General features: G+C 42.2%; 2 protein-coding genes and 1 pseudogene across 2 annotated transcripts; 2 read left to right on the top strand and 1 right to left on the bottom strand.

Moving 5' to 3' along the window:
* Window positions 1-14,391: 14,391 nt before the first annotated feature.
* Window positions 14,392-17,166, top strand: LOC100283241 (GTP-binding protein SAR1A). The gene is made up of 3 exons (NM_001156143.2): window positions 14,392-14,858; window positions 14,977-15,108; window positions 16,488-17,166. The coding sequence occupies exons 1-3, from the start codon at window positions 14,730-14,732 to the stop codon at window positions 16,806-16,808; spliced, it is 582 nt and encodes a 193-aa protein (NP_001149615.2). The 5' UTR covers window positions 14,392-14,729; the 3' UTR covers window positions 16,809-17,166.
* Window positions 17,167-17,433: 267 nt separating this feature from the next.
* Window positions 17,434-20,646, bottom strand: LOC100381538 (uncharacterized). The gene is made up of 10 exons (NM_001174367.1): window positions 20,504-20,646; window positions 19,931-20,079; window positions 19,719-19,836; window positions 19,208-19,313; window positions 18,921-19,037; window positions 18,624-18,710; window positions 18,321-18,380; window positions 18,156-18,233; window positions 17,983-18,054; window positions 17,434-17,883 (listed from the first exon to the last, which is right to left on the bottom strand). Exons 1-10 carry the CDS (start codon window positions 20,572-20,574, stop codon window positions 17,608-17,610), a joined length of 1,134 nt encoding a protein of 377 aa, NP_001167838.1. The 5' UTR covers window positions 20,575-20,646; the 3' UTR covers window positions 17,434-17,607.
* A 1,269-nt stretch (window positions 20,647-21,915) lies between these two features.
* LOC111590075 (uncharacterized) lies at window positions 21,916-22,075 on the top strand (annotated as a pseudogene).
* The last annotated feature ends 739 nt before the right edge of the window (window positions 22,076-22,814 follow it).

The following is a 22,814-nucleotide window of genomic DNA, read 5'->3' as shown; positions in this document are numbered from 1 at the left end:
TAATTAGTGCTTCCGTTGATACGAATCAATTGTTATCTATTGTGTTTGTCCTGTAATAGATATTCATGTGGTTCTGGTGCTTTAAATTGGTATCTTAATGGTGAATAGTGGTAGGTTGATATTCCTATGGTATATCCATTTAATTGGTGTTTAACTCTTATCCTGTGCATTTGTGTGTTATATGCATCACAGTTTAATTCTTGACACAATGCATCCCACAGGTGCTAAGGTGTAGTTATGCTTCGAATTAGCCTAAGTATGTGCAATTTGGCATATAAGGCCAAAGTTGAGATTTTAATGTAAGCACATATTTAGGGGGAGCATTCTATAAACTTAGAATTCAAAATTTGTGCTTTAAATCTTATTCTTGTGTAAGCTTTAATTGTGTTGCCATCAATCACCAAAAAGGGGGAGATTGAAAGCTCTCTTGTGGGTTTTGGTGTTTAGATGACAACCCAATTAAAGGACTAACAAGTGTGCTAAGTGTTGAACATGTGCTTAATGCAAAGCTAACAGGGTTCAACACAAGTGAACAAGTGTGATGGTCCAAAGACTAGATCATCTATAGATAATGGACATCACAAGTAAGATGGACATTGCTTAAGTGAGACTCGATGTGCGTAACTCAGAGACAACCGATCAAGCCAAGGATGGAGGCAAGAAGAGCTTCGAGGTACCGAGTGCACGGGAGAAGGTCAAGGAGACCAGGAACCCAAAGCCAGGGGTGAAGAAGAAGACTTGCAAAGTCAAGGTTGATCGAGTTAAAAAGAGTTATGGTGCATCAAGGATCACTACATAAGGACATGACTTACAACCAATGAGGCAACATCTACAGTTATGTGGTGTAAGTCATAATGCTCAAGATCAAGCTCGAGAAATGAACAAGGGAGTTGGAGCTCAGATATGTCAATCTAGATCAAGTCAAGTTGACTTAATGGTTTAGGGTCCAACATCAACCTCAAACATGCCAAATTGGGTAAAACGATGAAAAAGGTTAAGTATGTACGGTTTGAGTGTTCAACCATGTTCCATACACCTCTTACTACAAGTTTGGTGCTTTGGTTTGCTCTCTAACTCTTTCTGTAGAGAAAGTACCATTCTGAGCTCTGCTGGAGGAGAAACAGAAAAGCTAGGAGAAGAACAAGAAAGATGTAAGTTTCTAGGACTAAATCAATTGGATTATAGTCTAAATGTGTTTGTTTAAGTCTCAGGAAAATCCTCCCAAAAGTTGAAGTCAAATGGAGAACGAACGAAGGAAAAATCACTTAGTGTGTTGTTGGCTGGTGCACAGGACAGTGAATAGTAGCTGTCCGGTGCACAGGACAATGAATAATAACTCTGTCCGGTGCACAGCACAGTGAATAGTAGTTGTGTCCGATGCATAGGACGGTGAATAGTAGCTATGTCCGGTGCACAGGACAGTGAATAGTGACCTGTCTGGTGCACATGATAGTGAATAGTACATGTCCGGTGCACCAACGGATAGCTGTTCCAGAGAAGGAAACTGTTAATCAGATCCGTTACTGTTCACTGTCCGGTGCGCCACCGGACAGTCCGGTGCACCCACAACCAGGGAAGGCTGGGAGCTTCCAAATGAAGCTCCAATGGCTCATAGGCCCTTTGGGGCTATAAAAGGGACCCCTAGGCGCCTCAAACATGTACACAAGTGCAGCCAACAAGTGCATACATCATTTAGATCAATTCTCTCTCTCCCTCTCTTGTGTATCTCTCTAGTTTGTGTAGAGGCGAAGTTATAAGCCTTTAGAGAGAGGGGAAGTGCTGCTGAGAGCTAGAGCAATATCTTGAGCGCATTGTTACTCTACGAGAGTGATGTCGAGAAGATTGTAAGCATCCACGGCATCGTTGTAATTGATATCAACATAGTGGAAGGCTCTATCTGTTGCACTGACAGATCTGAGCAAACAGAGGAAGGAGTTGAAATAGACTCCAAGCCAAGGTGTGGCTAACTCCAACGAGGACTAGGCAAGCATTTCAGGCTTGGCCGAACCTTGGGATAAATCCCTGTGTCTGTGTGCTCTGCTCTGTGCTCTGTGCTGTTTCTCTGTCTTATTTGTTGTTTATACTTGCACTTCAATATTTATATGTGGTACAAGCTGTCTTCGAAGAGCAGGGTATTTTAAGACAGGAACTTCAATTCCGCTGCAACCTACTCGAAGGGTCTTTCATTCCACTGCGATCCAGCCTTCAAGTAGAGTAAGAATTTCCAGTTATAAAGTGATAATTATTATTCGCCTATTCACCCCCCTCTAGGCGACATCCAGATCCTGTTCCCGGGCATAGGGAACTTTCATGTAGCTAAAGAGAAGCATCATCAAAGCAATATTGTCATGGTTAAAAGCTTCGTACCACATTTCTTCGTGGTTGGGGCCTTCCTACCGAAGGTATCTTTGGTGTTGCTGATCCTGCTCCTCATTTTGTGGAGTTGGGCTGGCAGCCTTCCTTTTCTAGCTTCGGGCTTCTCTTAAGAGAATTCCATCTTGACTGGTGTCCCGAGGAGAAAGGACAGCCCCAGGCACCGTTGTCTTCTTCGGCGGCATGATGAAGGTGGTCGTAAGTGAGTTCACCGGAGTGGGCGCCAATGTTGGTCACTCGTTCTCAATTGCTATAGACAATTGAAAACAAGGCAACACAATGTTAAAAAGGTAATTAACCTTTGTCTCCAAATAGTTATCCCTTTTGGATAACCCCTTTGAAGATGAAGGTCGAACCTTGACAAAGTGAATCATACGAAGGTATAGAAATGAATATAGGAAGGATATGAAGAAGTAAAACATGATAATTCGTCTTAGGCATTTAAACCCTTTATTTCCTCCTTCATACATAACATGTTTACAATCGTACGTTCAGCTTCCTGATGTAAACTAGGGCGAAGGTGCTTCAGAGGAGAAATTACACAGGGCAATTATCAGCCTCCAAAAGGTACTTTATGTAGGGCACTGCTCATCTATTTATAGGGGAACGTACAACTTCGTATGAAATTAAAAATATATCCTTAAGACTAGTACATATGATTTACAAATGATGTGAGGCCAATATTGTCTTCTCCTTTAGCATTCTGGATGGCATCTTCTCCCGGCTTCGTTGATCTTCTATCTTCATCTCCTTGTGTTGTTATGACGAAGATACTTCGTCTTTCTCCACGCTGAAAGGGAAATGTGCCCTTGGGCCATTTCTAAGTATTTTGGTGATTTAGTGTCCAACACAAGTGCCTAAGTGTTAAATGGTGGACAAAGTACAAATCAAGTATAAAGGTATGTTTCTCAGACTTAGTACATTGTTTTAGAGACTAATGTATTGTGTCTAAGTGCTAGAAACAGGAAAAATCAAGTTGAAACTAAGGATGGCTTTGTTCAGCCAGAGTCAGCCTTGTCTGGGTGCACCGGACTGTCCGGTGGTGCACCGGACAGTGTTCGGTGCACCAGGCTGGCTCAGGCGAACTTGCTGCTCTCGAGAAGTGATTAACGGCGTACGGCTAAAATTCACCGGACTGTTCGGTGTGCACCGGACTGTCCGGTGAGCCAACGGTCGGCCGCGCGATCCACGCGAGACACGTGGCCAAGCCAACGGTCGGAAGGGGGCACCGGACTGTCTGGTGTGCACCGGATAGTGTCCGGTGCGCCAACGGCTCCAAAGCGCCAACGGTCGGCTTCGCCAAATAAGGAAGGAGATTCGCACCGGACAGTGTCCGGTGGTGCACCGGACTGTCCGGTGCGCCAGGCGACAGAAGGCAAGAATTGCCTTCCTGGAATGCACTCAACGGCTCCTAGCTGCCTTGGGGCTATAAAAGGGACCCCTAGGCGCATGGAGGAGGACACCAAGCATTCTCTAAGCATTCCTAAGCACCAAGACTTCGATCCGCGCATTTGATTCTTTGCGATAGCAATTAGAGCTCCATTTGAGTTGTGAACTCGCTAAGTTGTGTTGTGAGCTCTTGTTGCAAATTGTGTGCGTGTTGGTACTCTGATTTCGTGTCTTGTGTGTGTTGCTCATCCCTCCCTTACTCCGTGCTTCTTTGTGAACTTCAAAGTGTAAGGGCGAGAGGCTCCAAGTTGTGGAGATTCCTTGCAAACGGGATATAGTAAAGCAAAGCAAAACACTGTGGTATTCAAGTGGGTCTTTGGACCGCTTGAGAGGGGTTGATTGCAACCCTCGTCCGTTGGGACGCCACAACATGGACTAGGCAAGTGTTGAACTTGGCCGAACCACGGGATAAACCACTGTGTCTATCTGTGATTGATTTTCTTGTGGTTATCGTGTCTTGCAAAGACTCTTCTCTAGCCACTTGGCGTTCTTGTGCTAAATCCTAATCAAGTTTTGTGGCATTAAGTTTTAAGTTTTACAGGATCACCTATTCACCCCCCCCCCCTCTAGGTGCTCTCAATTGGTATCAGAGCCGTTCTCTTTAAGAGAGGGACTAATCGCCCGAAGAGATGGATCCTAAGGGCAAGGGGATTGTGATCAATGATAAGGAGAAGGAGTCCTTTGTCAACGAGCCTAAAGATGACAAGCCTACCGACTCGGGCTCGGGCCACAAACGAAGAGATGGGAAGAAGAAGAAGACGAGGCGCATCAAGGAGATCGTCTACTACGACAACAGCGACGAGTCCTCCTCTTCCCAAAAGGATGACGTCAACGACTACGAGAAAAAGAAGACGGTTAACTCAAACTTCTCTTTCGATTATTCTCGTATTCCGCATAGCTCGAATGCACATTTGCTTTCCATTCCTCTTGGCAAACCTCCTCACTTTGATGGAGAGGACTACGGATTTTGGAGTCACAAAATGCGTAGTCACTTGTTCTCTCTCTATCCAAGCATATGGGAGATAGTCGAGAATGGAATGAAATTTGATAGTACTGATAGTCCCATGTTCATTAATGAGCAAATTCACAAAAATGCACAAGCTACTACTGTTCTCCTAGCTTCTTTGTGCAGGGACGAATACCATAAAGTGAGCGGCTTGGATAACGCCAAGCAGATCTGGGATACCCTCAAGATCTCACATGAGGGGAACGACGTCACCATGCTCACCAAGATTGAGTTGGTGGAGGGAGAACTTGGAAGATTCACGATGATAAGGGGGGAGGAGCCAACCCAAACGTACAACCGGCTAAAGACCCTCGTCAACAAAATAAGAAGCTACGGAAGCACGCGATGGACGGACCACGACGTTGTCCGCTTAATGCTAAGGTCCTTTACTATTCTTGATTTACATCTTGTGAACAATATTCGTGAGAATCCTAGGTACACCAAGATGTCGCCCGAAGAAATTCTTGGGAAATTTGTAAGCGGGCGGATGATGATCAAGGAGGCAAGATACGTCGACGATGCACTAAATGGACCAATCCAAGAGCCTCAAACTATTGCTCTCAAGGCAACAAGGAGCAAGGAGGCGCTACCTAGCAAGGTGGCACAAGTTGAGGCGGTCGGGCTTAATGATGAAGAGATGGCCCTCATCATCAAGAGATTCAAGACGGCGCTAAAGGGTCGCAAGGAGCACCCCAACAAGAACAAGACGAAGGGGAAGCGCTCCTGCTTCAAATGTGGTAAGATTGGTCATTTTATCGCTAATTGTCCTGATAATGATAGTGACTAGGAAAAGAAGAGTGGAAAGTGGGAAAAGAAGAAGAACTACAAGAAGGCAAAGGGCGAGACACATCTTGGAAAGGAGTGGGACCCGAATTGCTCCTCGTCCGACTCCGACAACGAAGGACTCGCCGCCACCGCCTTCAACAAGTCATCCCTCTTCCCCAATGAGCGTCACACATGCCTCATGGCGAAGGAGAAGAAGGTATGTACTCGGAATACTACTTATACTTCTTCAAGTGAGGATGAGTCTACTGATGATGATGAAATAGATTATTCGTGTTTATTCAAGGGCCTAGATAGAACCAAGGTTGATAAAATTAATGAATTAATTGATGCCTTGAATGATAAGAATAGGTTATTAGAAAAGCAAGAGGATCTTTTGTATGAAGAACATGATAAGTTTGTAGAGGCTCAAAAATCCCTTGCTTTAGAAATTAAAAGGAATGAAATGCTTTCTTGTGAATTGTCTGCATGTCATGACTCTATTTCTAGCTTAAAGAGCATAAATGATGATTTAAATGCTAAGTTAGAAATAGTAAATAAATCAACATCTTGTGTAGAACATGTTACAATTTGCAATAGATGTAAAGATTTTGATGTTGATGCGTGTAGTGAACACCTAGTTTCAATTTCCAAATTAAATGATGAATTGGTTAGTCTTAATGCCCAACTTAAGACTAGCAAGAGTGAAATTGATAAAATAAAATTTGCAAGGGATGCCTACACAATTGGTAGACACCCCTCAATTAAGGATGGTCTTGGCTTCAAGAGGGAAGTCAAGAACTTAACAAGCCATAAGGTTCCCATCTCAGCCAAAGAGAAAGGGAAGGCCCCTATGGCTAGTAGTGCTCATAAGAACCATGCTTTCATGTATCATGATAGGAGACATTCTAGGAATGCTTTTAGAAGTTATGATGCTTTTGATTCTCATGCCATGGTTGCTTCTAGCTCTTCTATTATGTATGATAGAAATGTTGCTAGGAAAAATGCTATGCCTAGAAGAAATATTGCTCATGCTCCTAGGAAAGTAATGAATGAACCTTCTACAATCTATCATGCCTGCAATGCTTCATTTGCAATTTGTAGAAAGGATAGGAAGATAGTTGCTAGAAAATTAGGGGCAAAATGTAAGGGAGACAAGACTTGCATTTGAGTCCCTAAGACTATTGTGACTAACCTTGCAGGACCCAACATGAGTTGGGTACCTAAGACCCAAGCCTAAAATTGCCTTGCAGGTTTATGCATCCGGGGGCTCAAGCTGGATTATCGACAGCGGATGCACAAACCACATGACGGGGGAGAAGAGGATGTTCTCTTCCTACGTCAAGAACAAGGATCCCCAAGATTCAATCATATTCGGTGATGGGAACCAAGGCAAGGTGAAAGGGTTAGGAAAAATTGCTATTTCTTCCGAGCACTCTATTTCTAATGTATTCTTAGTAGAGTCACTTGGATATAATTTGTTATCCGTAAGTCAATTATGTAATATGGGATATAATTGTCTATTCACAATTGTAGATGTGTCTGTCTTTAGAAGAAGTGATGGTTCATTAGCTTTTAAGGGTGTATTAGACGACAAACTCTATTTAGTTGATTTTGCAAAAGAGGAGGCCGGTCTAGATGCATGCTTAATTGCTAAGACTAGCATGGGCTGGCTGTGGCATCGCCGCTTAGCACATGTGGGGATGAAGAACCTTCACAAGCTTCTAAAGGGAGAACACGTGATAGGTCTAACTAATGTTACTTTCGAAAAAGATAGACCTTGTGCAGCTTGTCAAGCAGGGAAACAGGTGGGAAGCTCTCATCATGCCAAGAATGTGATGACAACATCAAGACCCCTGGAGTTACTTCATATGGACCTCTTCGGACCCGTCGCCTATCTAAGCATAGGAGGAAGTAAGTATGGTCTTGTTATAGTTGATGATTTTTCCCGCTTCACTTGGGTATTCTTTTTTCAGGATAAATCTGAAACCCAAGGGACCCTAAAGCACTTCCTAAGGAGAGCTCAAAACGAGTTTGAGCTCAAGGTGAAGAAGATAAGGAGCGACAATGGGTCCGAATTCAAGAACCTTCAGGTGGAGGAGTATCTTGAGAAGGAAGGAATCAAGCACGAGTTCTCCGCTCCCTACACACCACAGCAAAATGGTGTGGTAGAGAGGAAGAACAGGACGCTTATAGACATGGCGAGGACGATGCTTGGAGAGTTCAAAACCCCCGAGCGCTTTTGGTTGGAAGCCGTGAACATGGCTTGCCACGCCATCAACCGGGTCTACCTTCATCGCCTCCTCAAGAAGACTTCGTATGAGCTACTAACCGGTAACAAACCCAATGTTTCATATTTTTGAGTTTTTGGGAGTAAATGCTACATTCTAGTGAAGAAGGGTAGGAATTCCAAATTTGCTCCCAAAGCCGTAGAAGGGTTTTTGTTAGGTTATGACTCAAATACAAAGGCATATAGGGTCTTCAACAAATCATCGGGTTTGGTTGAAGTCTCTAGCGACGTTGTATTTGATGAGACTAATGGCTCTCCAAGAGAGCAAGTTGTTGATCTTGATGATGTAGATGAAGAAGACGTTCCAACTGTCGCAATGCGCACCATGGCAATTGGAGATGTGAGGTCAATGGAACAAAAGGAGCAAGATCAACCTTCTTCCTCAACAATGGTGCATCCCCCAACTCAAAAAGATGAACAGGTTCATCAAGAGGAGGCGTGTGATCAAGGGGAGCACAAAATGATCAAGTAATGGAGGAAGAAGCACAACCGACACCTCCAACTCAAGTCCGAGCGATGATTCAAAGGGATCATCCCGTCGACCAAATTTTGGGTGACATCAGCAAAGGGAGTAACTACTCGATCTCGATTAGTTAATTTTTGTGAGCATTACTCCTTTGTCTCTTCTATTGAGCCTTTCAGGGTAGAGGAGGCCTTGCTAGATCCAGACTAGGTGTTGGCCATGCAAGAGGAGCTCAATAACTTCAAGAGAAATGAAGTTTGGACACTGGTGCCTCGTCCCAAGCAAAATGTTGTGGGAACCAAGTGGGTGTTTCGCAACAAACAAGACGAGCACGGGGTGGTGACAAGGAACAAGGCTAGACTTGTGGCAAAAGGTTATGCCCAAGTCACATGTTTGGACTTTGAGGAGACTTTTGCTCCTGTGGCTAGGCTAGAGTCCATTCGCATTTTGCTAGCATATGCCGCTCACCATTCTTTCAGGTTGTTCCAAATGGATGTAAAGAGCGCTTTCCTCAACGGGCCAATCAAGGAGGAGGTGTACGTGGAGCAACCCCCTGGCTTCGAGGATGAACGGTACCCCGACCACGTGTGTAAGCTCTCTAAGACGCTCTATGGACTTAAGCAAGCCCCAAGAGCATGGTATGAATGCCTTAGAGACTTTTTAATTGCTAATGCTTTCAAGGTTGGGAAAGCCGATCCAACTCTTTTTACTAAGACTTGTGATGGTGATCTTTTTGTGTGCCAAATTTATGTCGATGACATAATATTTGGTTCTACTAACCAAAAGTCTTGTGAAGAGTTTAGCAGGGTGATGACTCAAAAGTTTGAGATGTCGATGATGTGCGAGTTAAGCTATTTCCTTGGGTTCCAAGTGAGGCAACTCAAAGATGGGACCTTCATCTCCCAAACGAAGTACACGCAAGACTTGATTAAGCGTTTTGGGATGAAGGACGCTAAGCCCGCAAAGACTCCAATGGGAACCGACGGACACACCGACCTCAACAAAGGAGGTAAGTCCGTTGATCAAAAGGCATACCGGTCTATGATAGGGTCTTTACTTTATTTATGTGCTAGTAGACCGGATATTATGCTTAGCGTATGCATGTGTGCTAGATTTCAATCCGATCCAAGGGAGTGTCACTTAGTGGCCGTGAAGCAAATTCTTAGATATTTAGTCGCTACGCCTTGCTTCGGGATCTTGTATTCAAAGGGGTCTACCTTTGACTTGATTGGATATTCAGACTCCGACTATGCTGGATGTAAGGTCGATAGGAAGAGTACATCGGGGACGTGCCAATTCTTAGGAAGGTCCCTGGTGTCATGGAGCTCTAAGAAACAAACTTCCGTTGCCCTATCCACCGCTGAGGCCGAGTACGTTGCCGCAGGACAGTGTTGCGCGCAACTACTTTGGATGAGGCAAACCCTCAGGGACTTTGGCTACAATCTGAGCAAAGTCCCACTCCTATGCGATAATGAGAGTGCTATCCGCATGGCGGATAATCCTATTGAACACAGCCGCACAAAGCACATAGACATCCGGCATCACTTTTTGAGAGACCACCAGCAAAAGGGAGATATCAAAGTGTTTCATGTTAGCACCGAGAACCAGCTAGCCGATATCTTTACCAAGCCTTTAGATGAGCAGACCTTTTGCAAGTTGCGTAGTGAGCTAAATGTCTTAGATTCGCGGAACTTGGATTGATTTGTAGCATACATGTGTTTATGCCTTTGATCATATTCCTTATGCAATTTGTTGTTTATTTATGGTGCTCAAGTTGTACAAGCACTCCCCGGACCTCACAAGTCCATTTGCAAGTGAGGCACAAATTTAGGGGGAGATGTGCTACAACTTGACCCTTTGAGACTAACTGTGTGCTTGAGTTTGCTTAATTTAGTCTCAAAGGAGGTTTGAAAGGGAAAAGGTAGACTTGGACCATTCAAGACTTCCACTGCACTCCGATGAAAGAGTAACTTTTTACCAAGTTCATCTTTGTACTCTTATTGCCTTTTTACTCTTAGTTGAAGATTTTGGTGAGGCAATGGGGTTAAAGGGCCAAAGTTGATCCCGTTTTGGTGCTTGATGCCAAAGGGGGAGAAAATAAGGCCAAAGCAAGAAATGGATCAGCTACCACTTGAGAACCTTTGAAATAGTAGAGTTAGAGTTTTTGTTTGTCAAAATACTCTTGTTTGCCTCTTATTGTCAAAAGTTGGTATCTTGTGGGGAGAAGGCTTAATTATGGGAAAGAGGGGGAGTTTTTTGAATCCTCGATCAATTTCTCGTGAAATATCTCTCTTTATGTTTCAACATGTGTGTTTGACTTTGAGGTAGGAAATTGAGTTTAATTTGCAAAAACAAACCAAGTGGTGGCAAAGAATGATCCATATAAGCCAAATTTGAATCAAAACAATTTTGAGTTCTTATTTGGATTGATTTTGCACTTGTTCTACTTGCTTTATATTGTGTTGGCATAAATCACCAAAAAGGGGGAGATTGAAAGGGAAATGTGCCCTTGGGCCATTTCTAAGTATTTTGGTGATTTAGTGTCCAACACAAGTGCCTAAGTGTTAAATGGTGGACAAAGTACAAATCAAGTATAAAGGTATGTTTCTCAGACTTAGTACATTGTTTTAGAGACTAATGTATTGTGTCTAAGTGCTGGAAACAGGAAAAATCAAGTTGAAACTAAGGATGGCTTTGTTCAGCCAGAGTCAGCCTTGTCTGGGTGCACTGGACTGTCCGGTGGTGCACCGGACAGTGTCCGGTGCGCCAGGCTGGCTCAGGCGAACTTGCTGCTCTTGGGAAGTGATTAACGGCGTACGGCTAAAATTCACCGGATTGTCCGGTGAGCCAACGGTCGGCCGGGCCAACGGTCGGCCGCGCGATCCATGCGAGACACGTGGCCAAGCCAACGGTCGGAAGGGGGGCACCAGACTGTCCGGTGTGCACCGGACAGTGTCCGGTGCGCCAACGGCTCCAAAGCGCCAACGGTCGGCTTCGCCAAATAAGGAAGGAGATCCGCACCGGACTGTGCGGTGCGCCAGGCGACAGAAGGCAAGAATTGCCTTCCTGGAATGCACTCAACGGCTCCTAGCTGCCTTGGGGCTATAAAAGGGACCCCTAGGCGCATGGAGGAGGACACCAAGCATTCTCTAAGCATTCCTAAGCACCAAGACTTCGATTCCGCGCATTTGATTCTTTGCGATAGCAATTAGAGCTCCATTTGAGTTGTGAACTCGCTAAGTTGTGTTGTGAGCTCTTGTTGCGACTTGTGTGCGTGTTGGTACTCTGATTTCGTGTCTTGTGGGTGTTGCTCATCCCTCCCTTACTCTGTGCTTCTTTGTGAACTTCAAAGTGTAAGGGCGAGAGGCTCCAAGTTGTGGAGATTCCTCGCAAACGGGATATAGTAAAGCAAAGCAAAACACCGTGGTATTCAAGTGGGTCTTTGGACCGCTTGAGAGGGGTTGATTGCAACCCTCGTCCGTTGGGACGCCACAACGTGGACTAGGCAAGTGTTGAACTTGGCCGAACCACGGGATAAACCACTGTGTCTATCTGTGATTGATTTTCTTGTGGTTATCGTGTCTTGCAAAGACTCTTCTCTAGCCACTTGGCGTTCTTGTGCTAAATCCTAATCAAGTTTTGTGGCATTAAGTTTCAAGTTTTACAGGATCACCTATTCACCCCCCCTCTAGGTGCTCTCACACGCCCTACTCTGAAGGTGTTTAATCGCCGAAGCTCCTGCGACACTTAATGACATGTTGACAACCAATAGTTAAATGTGTTTTTGAGGAGCTTTGAAAGACAAAGGTCCCCAACAGAACTATCAGACAATTTTACATAGATATATTAGAAAAAGTTATCATATACATATCTACAGTGATATGAAAAATAACACCATGTGTTTTCTTACTTTGTAGGCCGATATGAAAAACTTTAGACCAAAATTGTCCACTATTTTATTGTCTTCGGATTTGAACAAGAGAAAGGGATGTTCGTTATATAAAAATAATACAAATAAAAGTATAGAAGACAATGAGACTGACTCCAGTGATGTTGAGGTTTTAGAACCGTCCCCAAATCCTAACAAGAGGAAACGAAGCCCTAAGATTAGCCCGGAAGATGATCCTATATTATTATATTTTGAAGAAATATGTGCCAAACAATAAAATGATGTCACCCCTACTCCAACCTCTGTTGATGGGTGTGGCAATGTCTCTTTAATGAGTGGTCTTTCCACCAAGGATATGCCAGTGACAAAAGCAGATATGATAGAGTTTCTATGCGATTATATCATGACAATTCAAGATCACACAATTTTAGAGTAAGTTCCTCATATTTTATTTACTTATTTATTTAATAGCCAAGTTATGTGTATTATTCAGATATAATTGAACATTTGTTATATAACGTTGCTATATGGGTCCAAAGCTTCAAACCATACATGATAGATTTGACTGTGAAGTCACTATAGGAATTGTTAAATGTGAATCAAGATATGCATATAGATTGTTTTAACATGGCTGTTTGAATTCTTGCCCGTAATGAACCAAAGAGGTTGTCCATTGCAAAATGAAAGATTACAAAACACTATATGGACATGTGTTTCTGTGTAAGTTTGTTATTTAAATATTGTTATAACTTGTATGATATTAACTTATATTTCCTATATTTATATATTATATTATTACGTTTTCTTTAGGAAATGTGTGGTTTTGATGAAGAAGTGAAGTCTCATAAAGATCCTAGCGTGAAAGAGTTAGCAAAAACATTAAATAATTGGCCTCAAATGAATTATTACATCACGCTTTGCAAATGTGTAAGTTAGAATTCCTTTGATTTATATAGTTAAATGGTACAAACATATAATGCTAATATCTCATGGTTTGCATATTCTTATGCCATGGAGATACTCTACAGGCTATGTACTTTTCGTGATTAATCATGCAAACAAATCTGTGTCTATGTTTAATTTCACACCTACTCTAGAATGGTGCAAAGATATACTACTAAAAAGATTTTAGGAAGCAATTCTTTTTATTTCGAAGAAATATAAGGCTGCATACAATATCAAATGCACCAGATGGTCACATGACATTTATATGCGTGGCGACATTCAATTCGACCTGATGCTCCAATCGACTCAAAAGAATAATTACTTAAAATTATTATGTCATATATATAGATGCGTATGTTTATGATTTCATAATATAACAAAGTTGATAACTTTTTTCAGTCTTAATACTGGTCATTTTGCACATTATGGCATGGTGGGACAGTGGTTTAAAATCGCAACTTAGTATGACGAGAATAATAACTTAAATGTACTTTATAGTTGAGGGTAATATTGCTTATAACAATTTTTTTCCAGGATGGTACGACTCTGTGTAGGAACTTATTGATTGATCTGTTGATATACGAGGGGAACACATATCGATTTAACATTCCTATAAATATACAAGAGTATCTTGACCATATTATGGAAAAAAATAGATTAAATAGTCAGTTGTGCATATGTTTGTTTTATACTTATTGATCTGAATGTCTAAACTATGACGACCTATAAAAGATCATTATTGAATTTTGCCATTAAATTTTCTTGTTAAATTTTATATAATATATTAGGTGAGTGTCCGTGTCTTGCAACGAGAATTAACTAATTTTTTATCATGAAATTGTTATTTTTCTTTGAGTAGCGTCTCTGTTTTCATTCACTCGTATCATTTTAGAACAACTCGCACATCTCATATATGTTAAGAGTGTTCTTAGAATATTGTTTTACATTCTTTTCTTTCTTTCCTTTGCTTGCACCATGATCCCGTTTGTTGTCCGTCTTTAACGATTTTGTCTTTGGATAAGCAGTATACTGACCTTTCTTCGATTTCTTCACTCTATCACTTTTCTGTAAAAGGTTCTTCCATGCTTAAAACTGAATACAATGATATGTATATGTATGTATTTTGAAGCTTACATTTCTTTCACCGTATAGGAATTATACACCAAATATACATATCTATTCGTATATTGGCTCATTAATCATACGTGATTCGTGATTTAGCATCGACACGATGGTTCAAAGCAAAAGGGTCTACATGCAGCACTCGCTCGCTTCCCTCCGCCTCGAATGGTCACGCCACCCAGACCCTGCAGCAGCAGTTAATCGTCACGCCCCCATCCTTCCCCAGCAAACACAACACAAGCAGACGGGGAGAGATTCAGATCCACTCGTCACACATCCGCGTTACCCCCTCTCCCTTGGTTTCCTCTCCCACCACCAACCCCCATCCCGGTTATCTCCGCCGCCGCCCGCTTTGGGAAGGCGCGACGAAGGCAGGCGAGAGGCTCCAGCCGGACGAGGAGGAAAGAGGAGCAGCAGGGCCGGAGGAGAGATGTTCCTGTGGGACTGGTTCTACGGGGTGCTGGCCTCCCTCGGCCTGTGGCAGAAGGAGGCGAAGATCCTCTTCCTCGGCCTCGACAACGCCGGCAAGACCACGCTGCTCCACATGCTCAAGGACGAGGTTCGTCGCCGTCCCCCGCCTGCTTCCCGTATCCTAGATCTGACCGCACCCGATTGGATCCTGTCCATTTCTGGCTTCCGTTTGCCTTTCTGATCCGTTCTTGTCTCGATCGCTGCAGCGGTTGGTGCAGCACCAGCCGACGCAGCACCCGACGTCGGAGGAGCTCAGCATCGGCAAGATCAAGTTCAAGGCCTTCGACCTCGGCGGCCACCAGATCGCGCGCCGCGTCTGGAAGGATTACTACGCAAAGGTCGAGCTCGATTCATCCGTCCTTATAATACGTGCCGTGTGGTCAGATCTATGTTCGTCCCTTGCGCCCTTGATTAAAAACGTGTGTTTCGAATTTCGATCTGTGCTAAGGTTACAATTTTCCTTTTCAATGACGTTCAAGGGACGCCAGAAATTGTTGATTTGACGAGTTCGAATCTTGGTTGGGAATTCTGATTGTGCCACTTAGAGAAATTGATCAGTAGCTCCTGTATGGAACTGTTTTACATGCATCAGCCCTTGCAACCAAATTCCTGGGTCGGTACTGGTTCTTTCGGTACTCTGAGGAGACAATGTGAAATTGAGTATAAAAAACATATATACACAGGTGTATGTTGTTGTATATTTCTTTTGTGGTCAGTCTTAAGGTTCTTTGAAATGTGTGAGCTTTGGGAGTCAGCTGCATCTGTTGCTTCATATACTCGTTCCATTTTGATACACAAAATATAATTGCAATTCTATGTCTATTAACACTTTTTTCTGGTTCTATATCACTGTTTTAAAGGCATTGCCTAGGCGTCCAGGCGGTGGTCCAATGCCTTGGGCGCCTACCTTGCCTAGGCATCTATGCGGTGGTCCAACGCCTTGTCTCTCCATACCGCTTTTAAAAATCATGTTCTATACATATCTATGTTGATATTTATGACGTGTTTTTTTAGAAATACACATGTTTGTATGCGACTCTATGTCTGACACTTTTTGTTGCAGTAACTTTCAAAATTCTCAATTGTTAACACTTTTAAATTAACAACATGAAAGTTGCATTTTTCATCTTCACACTTTCTGGCACAAGTCATGGGGCACTTCATAAAGTGTTCCTTTGGTATAGTCAAAGCTTTTAAGGTGCACTTCAGACTTTAGCCATTTTGGTATTGACTAACATGTTACCTGTTGAATTGCAACGTATTAGCATGTCTTCATTTAATAGCTTGTATTTTTTGTGTCATCTTGCTCTACATTGTAACATACTGCATCTTTTATTATCTTTTGCCTACTTTGCAAGCATGGTGTTTTGATCCTTTTATTGCTTCATTTCACTGTCAAGAGGCACCCAAAGTTTGTTTGCATGATTTTATATTGAACATTGGTCTAAATATGTATTTTGTTACGTGATATTTCATGTTACATGCTGATGTTACCATTATTTCCTATTGTCTTTGCACATTATGCTATCCTTATTCCTTGCACCAAAATTTGTGAAGCAATGATTAGTTGCGGACAGTTGTGGTTCGTTCCCTGTGTTCTATCTTTGTTTTGCTTCTCTCTATAAGCTAATTATTTTGCTTATGCATCTGCTTTTATTCCACCAGAAACTGCTTTTCATATATGTCTGACTGAATTTTCTTTTTCATATTGCAACAGGTTGATGCTGTAGTATACCTGGTAGATGCGTATGATAAGGAGCGATTTGCTGAATCAAAAAAGGAGCTGGACGCTCTCCTGTCAGATGATTCCTTGGCAAATGTTCCATTTCTCATCCTTGGCAACAAGATTGATATCCCGTATGCTGCCTCTGAAGAGGAGCTGCGGTATCACCTAGGCCTTAGCAACTTCACAACCGGGAAGGGCAAGGTCAACCTTGGCGACTCCAATGTCCGGCCACTTGAGGTTTTCATGTGCAGTGTTGTTCGCAAGATGGGCTACGGCGATGGTTTCAAGTGGGTCTCCCAATACATCAAGTAGGGCCCTTGCCGGGGCGCTTGCTCAGCCCAGCGATTTTTTTGCCTTGTTATTTGTTCTGGTTGGTATTTCGTCACGTGAACGATGATCATCATATCATGACAGTATCATGGAGGGGTATGAAGAGGAAAAAACAGTGCTTAACATTGGGGAACATGTTGAATCTTTAGCGTGAAAACATTTTGTTATGTCAGTCAAACTCCTGGAATTCTTTTGCTTTTCCGTAGGACCTTTACTAAGGACTTGCCTGCGATGCATTATAAGATTATTGATTGCTTAAATTATGTGTTATAATATGGTGGTGGATTGGTACTGAGTATCGGTGGTTGCGTTATCAATGCATGTATTCATTTGTTTGCTTAATTTTTGCCTTGCTGAGCGAGGATATGGAACAATTTAGAGTTGGATTGCGGACTCGTAGATGATGTTGTAGTGATGAAGCCATTTTTCATCAATGCTAATATGCAGATGCTAAAGTTGATCAAGGTGTCACAAATCATTTACACGCTTGGCCTTGTAGGCGTAATAGCGAGGGGGAATTGCATTACATGGGGTGGCCTTGTAGGCGTAATAGCAAGGGCGAGATAGGTGAAATGCAACTCATGAACAATTGCTGGTGGAGATAGTTGAAAGTAAAAAAATGCAGGCTTTGTACATGTTGCTCATGAACGCTATCTCCTCCGCCAGTATATTTTACTTTTTGTTTGCGTTGAACCAGACGATTCACGAACATTGCTGGCGGAGGAGATAGTTGAAAGTAAAACAGCCAGGCACTTGAGAGATATACTGATGCATCCATTTTCTACCTTTGACTACCTATGAATCTGAGCAACAACGCTAAAAGAAACATTACTCCTGCCATTGACCTTTGCCTACCTTTGCTCTTGGCAACTAGCCCAAGAGCTGAAATTGACGGTGTTCCAGTGAAAATGCTATTCAGCTCGGTCTTCTGATCATCAGCTAGGTCTTCAGGGAAGACTACCTCGAAAACGACGTACAGGTCTCCCTTCTCGTTACTACGGTACAGTGGCATGCCCTCGCCTTGGAACTTCCGAACTTCTTCTGGTCTCGTGATCTCCTGTAAAATTTTTATGGTTATGTACTGCGCATTTTCATTTTCACACAAGGACGGTAATTTCTTGCAGCGTACAAAAACCCAAGATAACTGCCTGGTTACCTTGGTCCCGATTTCCACCTCATGGTTGTCAAGGTGCGTTACCTTCTTCTCGAATCCGCCAAGAGCTTCTGCCTGCAAGAGAAACCGAAGCTCACTGCAAGAGAAATCGAGCCTTCTTCGACCAAACACCCTTGGCACTGTTAACGAGGAAACAAGTTTGAAGTGAACAGTACCAGCGAGATTTCCACTGTCGTGTGTAGGTCATTGCCGTCTCTTCTGTAGCGTTCATGCCGTGCTGTCCGAATTTTAATCTGCTCATCAATTGAATTTGTCAGAAATAACTGGTGCCAAGCTGATCGTTCCTTAACGTAGTATGTACTGAATAGAAAGGTAGCAACCTTCAAATCACCAGGCACTCCATCAATCTTGGGTTCTCCGTCCTCGTAAAATAAAATTTCCTGAAAGCGCAAGAGATAATCTATTAGAAATATCCATATGAAAAACCAACAAAAAGTGACGGCATTCATAATTCACCATTCCCTAGAAAACAAGCTCAAGCAATTCTTGTAATCGTGTCCATACCATGATATTCAAATTGTTTGTCGCAAGAAAAGAAGAGAAAAAAGAACGTTGACAGTGCAAAGAAGAGGAAACCAGATCGCAGGGTGTTCAGCATGTGGTTACAAAAGTTTGCTGTGTACCTGTCCATCTTGCATCCCCTTTTCAATATCAACATTAATGAAAGCCCCTTCTCTTACGTACTTCACATTTGGGCATGTATCACATTCCTGTAAACCAAAAAAAATGTATCGTCATGTTAGTGCAGACAGAGTTCAGCAAGCCAGATACAGTGACTGGACTGGATCATATATGACCATCCTAGAAAATGAAAAAACTGAAGATAATGTTCTTCATCATGGAAACAATTACAAGATTAGAAACATATCGACACCTGTTCTATTATGTTAATATATAACCGCTACCACATTAGAAAATACCTGGTGACTCAAGTTAAGAATAACTCCAGGAGCGACTTCTCGTTTACGAACCACATTCCTGCATCTGCATCGCCTGACGCCAGGAGCTGGTTTTATAACATTTTTCTCCCTCCAAATCTATCGTGCACCAACCAAATACCAGCCAAAGCAAATCATAATCATTATAAGCGGCCGTAAGTGCAAACCACTTCAACTAAAATCTCAAGCTACTTGAAGAGCACATTAAAAAAAAGAAAATGTTATCAGCTAGCACGCGCGCTTTAATGAATGCTACAAGCCGTTGTTACCTTCAAGGAACCACCCATATACAAGTCCTCTAGCGAAGCCTCCAATTCAACAGTGACATCATCACCCTTCAAAATCTGTTCTTCCTCCTGTTTCGGACTTCCACCACTAAAAGAACAGATTTTTTTATTAACAAAACAAGATCTAGTGGTGAAAGATACCTAAAAGATCTAGTCCCTCAAAGGGTGACTAAATCATATAAATTTTACTTTTTGCCCTTTCTTTATTTCAATTACACTAATGGTGAAAGAATACTAATATGGATATTTTAGCCATCTTGTGATTAATTTAATGTGTTTTGAATAGTTTTAGTCCTTAGAACCAAACAGGGTAGAAACTAAACTTTAATCTTCTAACTAAACTTTAGTCCTTGTACTAGAGGAACCAAACGAGAACTGAGTTGCTTTGTAAACAGAGAGCTCGTGTTCGCTCTCTACTATATTAGTTGTCAAAATAAGCTGATGTAATGAACAATAAAAAAACGTTTAATCTAACATGCATTTTTCTACTTACTTGCTAAACACGTATTCGACATCGACCTTCATAGCACGACCCATGTACTTGGCTAAATCCTCCTCACCGTGCCAGTCATCGGCTTTCCTCTTCTTCCGATCCGTCAAGACCTCGTAGGCTGCAAGATGAAACCTCACTGGTCGATCAGGAATGTTCCTTTATCCGGCAGCATATATATGAGCACTCAAATCCAGTCTCCACAGAGTACATACCATCGTTGATCTCGGCAAACCGCCTGCCAGCTTCCTCATTGTTGGGGTTCTTGTCTGGGTGGTATTTCAGCGCAAGCTTGCGGTATGCCCTCTTGATTTGCTCCTCCGATGCACCCTTTGGCACTTGCAGAATCTCATAGTAGCTCTTTCTACACCATTGGTTGCACACACACAAAAAAAAAGGATTATCAGAATGATCAGTACAAACTCATCGATGCTTATAGGTAATACTGTGAAACATCGTTACGGGAGGAGTGGAAAATTGTTGAGAATTTGAGCAATCAGGACTCCAGGAACTGGGGGAACAAAATACTAGCTAGCATTAATGAACCGTAAAAAAATGCAAGAGAAGATATGGAATGCAGAAACTCTGATCATCCATCTGTGGAACAAAGCGAATTTGAGCAGCACATCATGAAAGCCCTTCGCAATTTATCTGAAACCCTTGAGCAAGATGTGGTTTTTTCGTTAACAGATTGATCTGATCTGAGGCTACTAACCGACTAGACGCGCGTGCAGCAGAACAACCCCGGATAACGAGTCGGAATTTTGTGCGAAGGATCAGGGCCGTACCCAGCAAGCGAAGACACCGTTTGGTGCAGGAGGAGGATAGCGAAGAGCAGCGCCACCCTCCTCGCCGCCATTGCTGTTGTTGTAGCGAGCGAACGGACGATCGAGCAAGCAAACGCGTCGACGCGCGGCCCCTTCGGCCTTCGTCTTCCTCCCGAGTGCCGATCGATTCAGCCCCGCGGCTCGAAAGCTTCGATGACGTCTTCGGTGCGCGGCGCGCACGGTCCGCGTGCGTCGCAATGCTGAGTCCTGGGATAATGGGGGTCGCGTGCTTTATTTTGGCCGGGCTCCTAGCCTTTATATATGGCCTATGCGGCCTGCGCCTGCAACTCCGACTCCGCACGGCGTCAACCGCCAAGCGTCCAAATCTAACCGAAATAGACGCCGTGGATCTTGGTAAGATAATCCTTGTATTATAAGAAATCAAACAAATTTGAATTTACTTAAATTTATCAAAAATATATTAATATTCATGATACCGATTAAGTATTATCAAATTAATAATAAATTATATTTTTATTGTAGTTCGAGCCATAGATATTCATAATATTTTCTAAATTTAGTTAAAAAAAATAAAGAAGTTTGACTTAGCCAAACCAAAACTTATTTTTTTTGATAAGGTAGTATTAATGAATGCTTTACATCGTAACATCGCTACCATTTTTTTTTCTAACCATCTAATACCAACATTGTCCATATTATTACAACGCATGTTGATGCATTTTTGTCATTGAGAACCTAGGCTCATTAGCTTTGCAGCCACATAATATGATGAGCGACGAAGCCACGGTGCAGGTAGGCCGTGGGCTCTGGCCTCCTGGCCACCGCTTCACCGGCCGCCATGTAGGGGCAGCCTGGGAACAAAGACCGCGCTTGCGCCGACTGCCCTCCTCGCCGCTGGGAGCCCGAGACGATGTCAGCAATGCCGCCACCATGTCACGCCTGGAATCCCTGGATGGCTACGGTTACAAGTTTAGAAATAGAGATTAAGGAATTGCCTCACACTTAAGACTCGTTCACTTACACTAAATAATATTTTATTATATTCTATATATATAATGGCAAACATATTTATGCATTGCAACATAACATACATCTTTGATTGCTTCAAGAATTACAACTATGAGATTATTTGTAATGGTCATGTTCTAATCTCTGCATCTTTAAAACACCAGTTTCGTGCGTTGTGCATCACGTACGATATGTGTAGGTCTATTTCCCTTCCCTACTTCTCGCCTAACAATGAGTCGTTACTACTACACAGATGTTCTTTGCTTTGAAAAAACATTCAAGCCTAATATACGACAGAAAGCCACACGCAACGCAACGCTCCCACATAGTATCATCTCGCTAGATGAAAGAGGACAAACGATCGAGCGTCATATAAAAAAAGGAGTCAGACTCCTTTACAATTCATACATTTCTCAGCCTTTGGACTAAGATAATATGTAATATTTGTTCTTATCAGTTTAATATCTAACATGGGGACCATATGTTCACTCTGATATCAAAATTTATTTTTTTATCTTGTAGTATCAAATATGATTATATGGTGTCACAACACACGTACATTATACTTATTGGATTTTAACTTCTTATCGTTATAAGAAACATAGTTATGGGTGGCTCTAACTCATATGATGAACATGTGCCATAAGTGCAGGTCTTAGACAAATTATGAATGAGGAACACAAGGGTCTTACCAGAAGTACCCCTTTGTTCTAATTTATAATTTATTTGTCATTTTTTACTAAATTTGACTGGCTCGTCTTATTCAAAAATTTTACGAAAAATGAAAAAAATTAAACCATACTTAAAGTATAATATATGCTAAACAATATCACATTAAATAATTATTATTATGCATTTTTAATAAGATGAGCCAGTCAAATTTACGATAAAAAATCAAACAAATTATAAATTAGAACATGGAGTACAAAATAGATAAAAGAGTCTCTTCTCTATTTTAATATAAAATATATAGGTATAAATCTAGATGTACATGAGTAGTCTTGCCTTTAGATGTTCTAAAAGAAATAAAGACATACTTAAAAATTGATTCATACCTGTAACACCCCTGGTGTTATTGTCACTAAAACTTGAGCATAACATCATGAACATTAGCATATCATGTGCTTGTTACACTTAGAGTGCATTTACTAGGCAAAAATTTCAAACAAGTTGTATTGATGTGACTTGTTATGGGTGAAACCCTAGGGTAGGGTACTTAACCCTAAACTAGGCTTATGAGTGATAATAAAGCCCAAGCATGAGAAAACTTCAAAACTCATGAGAAATGATCATAAGATATCAT

This window comes from Zea mays, chromosome 8 (genome assembly GCF_902167145.1).
Source record: "Zea mays cultivar B73 chromosome 8, Zm-B73-REFERENCE-NAM-5.0, whole genome shotgun sequence".
Taxonomy (NCBI): domain Eukaryota; kingdom Viridiplantae; phylum Streptophyta; class Magnoliopsida; order Poales; family Poaceae; genus Zea; species Zea mays.
The sequence above is the reverse complement of the archived record's forward strand: the minus strand, read 5'-3'. Positions and strand labels throughout refer to the sequence as shown.